General features: G+C 35.7%; 1 protein-coding gene across 4 annotated transcripts in view; it reads right to left on the minus strand.

Annotated features, from left to right (window-relative positions):
• atg2b (autophagy related 2B) overlaps positions 1-10,233 on the minus strand; it is a 48,712-nt gene that overhangs the window by 36,952 nt on the left and 1,527 nt on the right. For 2 of the 4 annotated variants that reach the window (XM_087290987.1, XM_087290985.1), the window contains exons 1-7: positions 9,957-10,214; positions 8,772-8,959; positions 5,869-6,031; positions 4,379-4,531; positions 4,179-4,281; positions 3,928-4,090; positions 3,604-3,783 (exon numbers count right to left, since the gene is read on the minus strand). In XM_087290987.1, coding sequence (XP_087147113.1) covers positions 3,604-3,783; positions 3,928-4,090; positions 4,179-4,281; positions 4,379-4,531; positions 5,869-6,031; positions 8,772-8,933 — 924 coding nt within the window. In that variant the 5' untranslated portion in view covers positions 8,934-8,959; positions 9,957-10,214. Of the gene's footprint in view, positions 1-3,603; positions 3,784-3,927; positions 4,091-4,178; positions 4,282-4,378; positions 4,532-5,868; positions 6,032-8,771; positions 8,960-9,956; positions 10,215-10,233 lie in introns of those variants that run through there. The other 2 variants (XM_087290988.1, XM_087290986.1) reach the window with 1 other exon arrangement.

The raw sequence follows: 10,233 nt of genomic DNA on the forward strand, positions 1-10,233 counted from the left end.
AACCAGCAACCTTCTTGCTGTGAGGCGACAGTGGTACTCACTGTGCCACTGCGCAACCTTCTATGTAATGTATTATCACATGCACTAAAAGCATCCTCCCCTGATACTGTCTGTGAACCCCCCACAAGCATCAATCCCCTCAATCAGCACAGCTATGTTCTGCTAAATCCTCCACAAGCACCAAACCATCAACACAGCCATATTCTGCCCCAGCAAGTCAGTTTCAAACATAAAAAAACAAAAAAAAAAAAAAAACTTTGTGTCTGTTTTGTGGCTGGCAGATGACAATAGCAGGGCTGTATCTTTTAGTATTATATAGAATACTTTTGTTCTGCCAGATCCCCCAGGCAGGGGTTTATTTAGATTTATTTAGTTAATATTAGTTTTTGGAATTCTGTGCATTGGAAAGAAGTTCTTTCAGAAGAAGAACAGTTTTTTGAAGTATTATTTGTTTTTATTCTGTCTATTCAGTGTCCTTCAACAAGAACGGTGGTGGTGGGGTTCATAATATTCACAATGGTATTTTATTAGTTGTTGGTTTAACCATGGATGAGATAATGGCTTCTATGTTATTTTCTTTTCAATGACATTTCTTGTCACATGTTTAAAAACAACAACCAATATTGCATGTCTATAATTTATATAATGGGTATAATTAAACAATACTTTCACTATAATGTAAATTAGAAGTGTAATAGAAAAAATATATATTTTTGCGCCATTTTGAATTTTACTCGAATACAAATACAAATACAAATACTTTTCCCCCCTCAACAAATACAAATACAAATACAAATACCGGCTGCTCCGCACATCCCTAATATATATATATATATATATATATATATATATATTATTAATATTAAAAGACTAAAACTTGTCATTTTGGCTATTCAAGGGTAAAATTAATGTAAACGCAAGACAAATACTATTTAAATTCAAAATAAAATTCATTATTAGAATTTTTTTTTAACTTGTAACACAGATTTCCTCATGTAAACAACATACCCACAATAAACCATCAAGATCCTGGCTTGACAGCCATATTTAATACAGAAATTAAAACACAGGCATGTTAATGCCATTTAAATATCAAAAAATCAATGCCAATAAAGAAAACATTGATTTCCATGTTGGATTCTAAGTGGACTGCAAAAAAATGCCAAAATACAGGCATTGCAGATATGGAAAATTATAATAATAACAACAATAAAGTATTGAAAATCTGTGCATGCCCTTGAATAGGTTTACCAACTCCCATTCTATAAAAGCACAAAAGCCATATATAGGAAATAACGAGTAAAATTAAATTAATAAATTAAATTAAATTTATTAAATTAAATTTAAAAACTAAATTTTTATTTATTTATTATTAAAATAAAACTATAATCCACACTGAAAATGTGGGTGCCTGTGTGTTTTGAGCAAGCCTAATAAATAATGAACATAACAAAAACTGCCTGCTGACACACACAGTAAATATTGATTATTAAAATAAAGATAAATAATAAAACCAATGTGTCAGAGACCCTAAAAAAACGTTTAACTCAACAATGAAACATCAAACGTAGCAAAAAGATTTTACATTGTCAATCAAATGAACTTAAACAATTAAAAAATGCAACAAATATTTGACCCGAACTACAAAACTAAATGTAAAAAAAAAAGTTGCTTAAGTTGCACACTAGTTTGGTCATGTATAAATATCATTATATTAACCATATTGTATAAATATTATTGTCACTATAAGCCTACATCATGCTGAGGATCAAAAACACAATGTCATGATATCTCATGCGATTGTATTCTGACCGACTGCCTCTTAAAATGCATGACTGAAGCTCCTCATAGAGCTTGAGAAGCAGAAATTCTTTATAATTTGTAAAATAAAGACTTGCAGGTTAAGGAAACAGCTTCAGAGGAAGTCTCAGATTAAAAGTTAAAAAAGTATATTTATATGGACAGATATGTAACTAAATAGAATAGACAGGAATATATTGATATGTGCCCCACAAGACGTTTGTGCAGACGCAAAAGCCTGCTCTCCCGCGGCGCGGAGCTGCGCGCAAGAAACAGGCATGACTCTCGGCTATTTTGACAAATACACACCTATGTTACACAGAGCCCAACATGGAAGTTTGTGATTGGGTCAGCCCAATGTCAATAAAGAAAAGAACCAATGGGCTGCAGATTATGTCACACGGCCGCTCTGTCTGGAAAAGAAGCATGACAGCTCACAGCACCGTCAATCACTGAGGCAGAAAAACATGACAGTCTGCTTTTATGGGCGTGTTTTATGGGGCGATCAGATCATAAAAAGATGATCAGCCCGGTCCAAAAAGTATGTCAAAACAGCCGGAAACTGTCCGGCGTCTGCCCCTGGCCACAACAGGAAAAAAATTCATTTAAAAAATGCGTTAATTTTTTTTTACGCATTAATTATTTCAAATTAATCGCATGAGTTAACACGTTAATTTTGACAGCGCTAATATATATATATTACTATAAAATAAAAATACTTCGATTTACGCTTTAACTTTCAACAATTATACTGTGCTTTTAATTTGACATGTTGTCAGCAAACAATTAAATATGATGCCAGCTTCAGCTAACAGTGTCTCAAACTATAAAATATAACTTTTATTTATTTATTCATTTATTTCCTTATTTTCTTCAGGGGTCACCAGAGTGGAATGAACTTATACAGCACATTTTAATGCCCTTCCAGCTGCAACCCATCACTGGGAAACACCCATAAACTCTCAATCACAGACATACACTGCAGACATTTTAGCTTACCCAATTCAACTATACAGCATGTCCTTGGACTGTGAGGGAAACCGGAGCACCCGGAGGAAACCCATGCGAACACGTGGAGATCTCCACACAGAAATGCCAACTGACCCAGCTGAGGCTCCAACCAGCAACCCTCTTGCTGTGAGGCAACAGCACTACCCAATGCACCACCCAATAATAGTTTTATTTTTAATAAAAATAATTTAATAATAGTATTTAAAAATAATAGATTTTTTCTAGTAATGCATTTTATTTTATAATAATATTTTTTTTATTTAAACCCATCTTGCAAGCTGTAAATTCCCTCTTTAAGGGACAAAGATGACAAAGGTGAATTCAGGTCAATTGGGACCCTTTTTGTCATCGAAATGGCCAAGGAAAAGTGTCCCAATTGCCCTGAATTCACCCTAAATCACCATTATTTATTTATTTATTTATTTTTTCGGGGTTTTCACCTTTATTTTTGACAGGACAGTAAAGAGAATTGACAGGAAAGCATGGGAAGCAGAGAGAGGGGAAGGATCGGCATAGGACCGCGAGGCGGAATCGAACCCGGGTCGCCGCGAGCACCGGAGTGCATGTGTCGACGCACTAACCACTACACCCCTGGCGCTGACAATCACCATTATTTTAATGAAAAATAGAACATGTTTGTTTTGCTATTAATTGTCAAACAATAAAAAAAACTTTCTGGTTGTCAGATAAGTGGAACATTTCCATTTTGGCCAAAAGACTAATGTAATGTAAATACAGTCAGAAAAATTAAAATGGCAGTAAATCTGGAAATAAAATGTTAAATATACTTACTTTAGCACCAGGCATGGCTTCATTTTGCTTCAGAACCACGGAGAGCTCCAGTTTGCCACTAAGGCAGCCCACCTGCACTGGTTCAAACGGTGCACTGGAAGACACAGGCTCTGGAAACTGAGGGTGAGGCTCACAAATGATTTTTGGGTTCCAACTTGGAGAAAGCTTGGGTTCAGTCTCCTTTAAATTTATAAAGAGCATATGTCTTACAGGACTTTAAAATGGTAAATAGTTACCATATTTAGTTATACAAAATAGTTCTATTTAGATTGCACAATTATAATATGATTTTTAATATTATTAAAGCACAGACAATAAACTCACTGCTTGAGTGGGGGATGATTTTAGTCCGGCACGTGCTGATTCTGAAAACTCATCCCAGAACAGAGAGGCTCCGTCCAGAGTGAGGTTTTTATGCGCAAATGTAGTGGGCTGATGGATGTTGACACTGGAGCCCTCTTCCACACTCTCATCACAGTAAACCATCCTAAATAATCACAAGATGTACAGACAGCATGTTGGTAATTCAAAAGACAACATGTCATGCTGCCAATTCGAAATGTCTTAGAGCCTACTTATTGATTCGAAGTTCCAGAGCAATGCCTGTCTTAGAATTTTCAGGAACATGCTCCATCCGCAGGACAGTATCCACAAAAGTGACTTTGACTCTTCTCAACACTAACAGAGAACAGTTAAGAGATAAAGGATAATAAATAAACAACAATCATATTAAAATAACAAATAAGAATTTAATTGTAAAACAGAAGGGGCATACCGGTCTCGATAGTCTCAGCAAATGTTTCCAGTCCCTCCAAAGGCTGAAAGCTCTCTCCCTGATCATCAGTAAGTCTTTGGCTTAAACACTCTTTGGCCAGCTGCATGCTGCTAGTCATGAAACTGGACCAGCACATGGGCTCCATGCCTGATGCTAAAAAAAACAAGTCAGCATCATGAAATAGAAATTCACCCCTTATGAATTGTCAGTAGGCATTTTAATTATACTATTGTGACTCATGCATGTTTTTATGTATTTATTTATGTACGCGTACGTTTTGTTTTTCATTTTATCTCTATTTAATCAACATTGTAACTGGATCCTCTGGTAAAATGTCAGACTTCTCCAATAATTTACTTCACTTTAATGCCTATTTGTTCCAATCGATTTCTTGCACTCAGATCCATTTACATATAATCAACAACTGATGGACTAAACTAAACCAAAATTTCATTTTTTATGATAGATTAACTTATCATAGAAAAATTTTACAGAAAAGAAAACATTTTTCTTTTATTTTTAAAAAACTAAGATGTTATTAAAAATAATATAACATTTTTACATAAGAAAATAAATAATTAAGTTAAAAAAGTACAATATAGCATGATATGAATAACATTCAATATTAAGAGCAAGATTTAGCAGCTTACACCAATGTAAGTCTTATTTTGTTGTTACGTATTCCAACTATCAGGAATAACTAAAGAACCCCAGAGAAAAAATATCAAATGGAAGAAAATTGAGCAAATAAAAAATCTGTGTATGACCTTAAAAGAATAGTTCATCCAAAAAATGAAGATTCTGTCACAATTTACTCACTCTTCACTTGTTCCAAACGTGTTTGATTTTCTTTCTTCTGGTAAACACAAAAGAAGATATTTTGAAAAATGATGAAATCTGGAAACCATTGACTTCCATAGTATTTCTAGACACTATGAATGTCAATTGTCACTGGTGGTTTCTAACAGTCTTCAAAGTATCTTTTGTGTTCAATAGAAAAAGAAACTCATAATGGGTTGCTACCCAGTAAATAAATCAAGCAAGTTTTTTTTTTTTTTTTTTTGCTTTAAAGTCTAATAGACTCTACAAGCAGACTAGACTAGCATCACCTAACATTCATACTAACATCTCAAAAAACTTTTGATTTCACAGTGACAATTTAATCACAAAAATGCTTGATGGGTAGTTTACTAGTATTCGCGCATTTCTTATCCATTTTGTGCATGGTATACTGCAATAGAAAAAAGGATATAACATTATCTAATATATACACATTGATTATGAAGCCACATTATTTTAAACTCACACTGGTTTTGTGGAAATGACCTGCGTTCTCAAATTCTTGTCAGTGGGTAATTCGCAAATAAATGACATTCGCATTGGTGCTTTCATGGAATGTGACACTGCCTTGACTTGTTTGTTTTTAGGTTTAGAAAGGTTTACAAATGGAATGTCAGCTAAAAATGATTTGATTTCAAAGATGATCCTACCCATTCGAGGTCTTGGTCTGAACACCATCTCCAAGCCTCTCACTTCTAGAGCGCAGTTGTCCTGAAGCAGCGAGGCCCATGGCACAGTGAGAGAAATGGCCTGAATGAAGCCCTCACTCACCTCAAATGGAGCATCCACAGACTCCAGGATCTCATTCAAGGACTAAAATCACATGAAATATACAAGTCAAAATGTAAATACATGGTTAACTAGAAGTGAATTTTTAAAGATATATTTTTGCTCTATTTTACACATGTAAACTGTTCCACACAGATCCACAGCAGTGTTTTATTAATGTATGAGTGGGTGAGTGAGCTGCTTAAACTATTAAGTAAATGATTCAGTGAATGCAGTTTTTGTGAGATTGTGTCATTCATTTGCATCATGTTTCTGTATTCATGATTGCATAAGTTCAATCTCATAACAGTATATAAGAAGCTTTAACTGTAGTATAAATCACAGTTTTATTGTCAGGGTCTTGGCCCGTTTCAATAAGGAGTTTCAGCCAACACTGAGTTAAAACCAGAACTCTCAGTTGACTTACAAAGGGGGTGAGAAACTCTGAGTTTTCAGTTTCAGATTAACTCAATTGAGTTAAGTATGTTGAACTCTAAGAAGCCTAACTGTGAGGTAAGCATATGCACCATGTCTATGAAAAGCCATTATCAATGAATATTATGATTCACCATGATAGCAACACCAAACAAAACGATGTCTGCCCACTTCAGTGTTAACACAAGTTTAATTTTGACTAGTTATTATATCACCCAATAATTTAGATGTCTTTCTTATTTTTCGAATTATAAGCCGACAGAGTAAAAAAATTCAGCAGTGGCTACTTACAGAACGAGCAAATAGATCCTTGATATAACTACCTATATGTAACATACTAATAAGAGTAGCAGTTTTTGCAATCAGTGTATGATTAAACACCATTTATACTTAAAACTGGCAGATATTTAAAAAAAGAGTCTTTTAACTCTCCCCCGCAGAGGGATAAGTCGAGATAATATATCGAGATAATATTATATAAATATAATATATAATATTTGCAATTCAGTTGAAATAACAGTTTAAAATAATAAAGTGTAAATGCTTACATTTTTATACATACTTTTATCTTTAATAAACACTTGTTATGAACTTTACATCCACTTTTAGAACATTTTCCTCATTATTACTGAAAATCAATTCTAATGTGGCATGTGATAGTAAAAGTGCGAAGAGTGTGCACAACAGAAGCTGTTATAGAGTCACAAAAAGCTTTTTGGGATGTGTTGTGTTTAACATTGTGTGACATTTGACTATTTGTAGTGATTTAAACAAGAAGAGAACACAGAATAAAACTGTGTTTAAAGAGCCCATATTATGGGTTTTTGAAAATTCCCCTCCATGTAATGTGTAACACAGCTCTAAGTGAAGTGAAGTATCCAGCTAAGGCTTAAATCTGTTAGTGTACAGTGTTTAAAACTGTTGATTCATCTATAAAAGAGTCGACTCATAGTGCTTCAAACGAGTCGCCTTGATACCGATTCATTAGGTGTTTCGCCATGACGTACGAACGAAACCAAGTTATTCACGTGCAAGCGCAAACCCGGGAGATTTCAAACCTGAGGCCCCGCCCTCTGACGCAGAAACCCAGACACACACACACACACACACACACACCCACAAACACACACACACACACACACACAAACATGCCGGTCGATTGAAGTCACACTGCAGATGGATATATTGAGTCTCTACCCAAAGATGAAACCTCAGCATTATAGCCAAGCAGTTGGAAACTACTGGAAACTTCTGGAAACTACATGCTACAAAGAATACTTCATCAGCGTTTGTTAAAGGAAGGATCAGTAAAGAGTAACTTATTGATGGACGTCAGGATGGATTTTTCTTCCTCCATTTCTCAAGTGTAAGTACGTGCGATTAAAGTTGCCTCGTTGACTCTAGCTTGCAAATGTATTTAGTTGTGATTTGTTACTTGTAACCGCGTGTACTGTATCAGGTTAACTGACTATATTCTCTTATCGCGTGCAAAGTCACGTTAAAAACGCGACGCGTGCTGCTTTGTTAACGGAGCTCCGTGGACGAGGAGTAGTTTGTGTCTGTGTGTGCGTGTGTGCGCGCTGTCGTCCGGAGGTGTGTGTGTTTGTGTGTATGTGTGTGTGTGTGTGTGCACGCGCGCGTTGTCGTCCGAGGCAGGGTGAAGTGCGTGCGTGTGTGTGTGTGTGTGTGTGTGCAATATGTGTGTGTGTGTGTGTCTGTGAAAAGAGCAGAGTGAGAAGCTAGGAGATCTCCTCAACTGTTTTTGGAGTTTTTGCTCAATAAAATAGTTAGTCGTCTGAATTTTCAAGTCCATAGTCTGTTTTTACATTGACCCACTGGCAGCTAAAATCCACGCCTACACTATCGAGCGTGTATGAACTGTGATTACTTTTATATTGCTGATTAGCTGTTGTGCATTTCACTCTCTGTCTGAAGGCAGTCGACCAATCGCAACAGACTGTCATTGGTCCAATCAGCGCAGATTAGCTTCGAGCTAAGGAGGGGTTTGGGAACAAATGAATCACTGGACGATTCATACAGGAGTCGCTGGGATAATTAGGTAAAAATAAATGCAGATTATAAGACCACGAAAGTGTTTTTGACCTTGCATGCATATTAAACTGTTGTTGGAGACCCTTACAACCAAGATATGACCCTATTTCATGTATAATATGGGCTCTTTAACAACAAAAACCTGCTTCTGACCAGATTAGGTTCACAGCTTGGTCTTGGTTTCAGTTTAGCTGGTCTCCATTACAACATTAGCTCGTTAATCAAAGTTTTAACAAAAGATAGGTGTGGAGTTATACATTACAATAAAACATTTTTGGCACAAAGGTGGAAAACTCACCCATTTGTCCAGCGGCACTTGAGCAAGTGAGCCAGTGCCTTGATAAAGATCCAGACTAAGCTGGTCCAAACTGAGCTTCTCCTGGAGGAAATTGCCAAGATATCGATGTAGCAGGTACCTGCAGGCCCGCTTCTTAATGGACTCAGAAAATGGCCATGGCATCTTGACCAGCTTGGGTTCAGATTGTACTAAAATAAAAGACAACATCCATGATATTAAAAACCATAGAGCAGTTTTCTGTAAACTGCATTAAACAATGTAGTTGAGAAGCATAGTTTGAATCAAGACGGAAAAGCTAAAGTGATAGTTCACCCAATTTCTATTTATTTATTTTTTATTTACTCACTCTGAAGTGGTTATAAACCTTTATGAGTTTCTTTTTTCTGCTGAGCACTAAATTAAATATTTTGAAAAAAAGCTGAAAACCTGTAACCATTGACTTCCACCCTAGGAAAATCAAATATTTTGAAAGCTAATGGTTTTAAGTTTCAAGTTTTCTTCAAAATAATATATCTTATTTTGTTCAACAAAAGTAACTCAAACAGGTTGGAATAAATAATAACAGAAACGTCATTTTTAAGTGAACTTTCTCTTTAAACGTAACATACAGAAAGAAAGAAAATTGCATTAGCCATATCAAGTGTCTAATATCTTTTGTTGAATAGATTAAAAATTGTTTTGTTCTGTGACTCAATATTTTCCTGAAAAAGCACCCACACTACCATTCAGAAAAGGGTTGTCGATGACAGTGACTCATATAAATACATGTTCTTACACTCGCTGACCTCCTAATGTAGACCTCCAACTGATGTGACTGCTTCAACATATTACATCTACAGAACTGACTATTCAATAACATATTTATGCAAATAGACTGGATATACAGCCTGATATCATTTACAAACGTCTGGCATTAAATCAGCCATTTAATTCCCTAAGATAAACATAGTGATGATAAGCTCAATGTAAATGCCATGCAGTTCTAGATATGGTCTGACCCCGTAATAACTCATACAGTATAATGACCACCAGTGTTTGCGCAATTCCTTTAAGGTTGGTGAGTTTGTTTGGCAGCTAACAACACCAAATCATCTAGTCACACATCACGAGAGCTAATAAAGATGACAAGTTGACTGTATGTAGCCTGGTTATTCACAACAACGATATCAAAGGTAAACAACTTACCTGTATTATAAAATAGCTGACTAACCGTTATTCCTTGGCTTAAGGTGAACTAGCATGCTGGCTAAACACAATCCTTCATACCCTTAAGTTTGTGCGTTCGGCTTGGGCATCACTTAATAATAATATCCATATTAAACTGGAGACTGTATTGCGTGTTATAAGTAGCTAACAGGTTGTGTGAAAGCAGCATCTCTGTTTGTCTGCTTTATAAGGCTAATGATGGTGTTTACAAACACGCTCGTGACTGCGCACTCTCTCGCGCGCGCACCTCCGCGCG

The sequence above is a fragment of the Danio rerio genome, chromosome 17 (assembly GCF_052040795.2).
Source record: "Danio rerio strain M-AB ecotype USA chromosome 17, GRCz13ab, whole genome shotgun sequence".
NCBI classification, from domain to species: domain Eukaryota; kingdom Metazoa; phylum Chordata; class Actinopteri; order Cypriniformes; family Danionidae; genus Danio; species Danio rerio.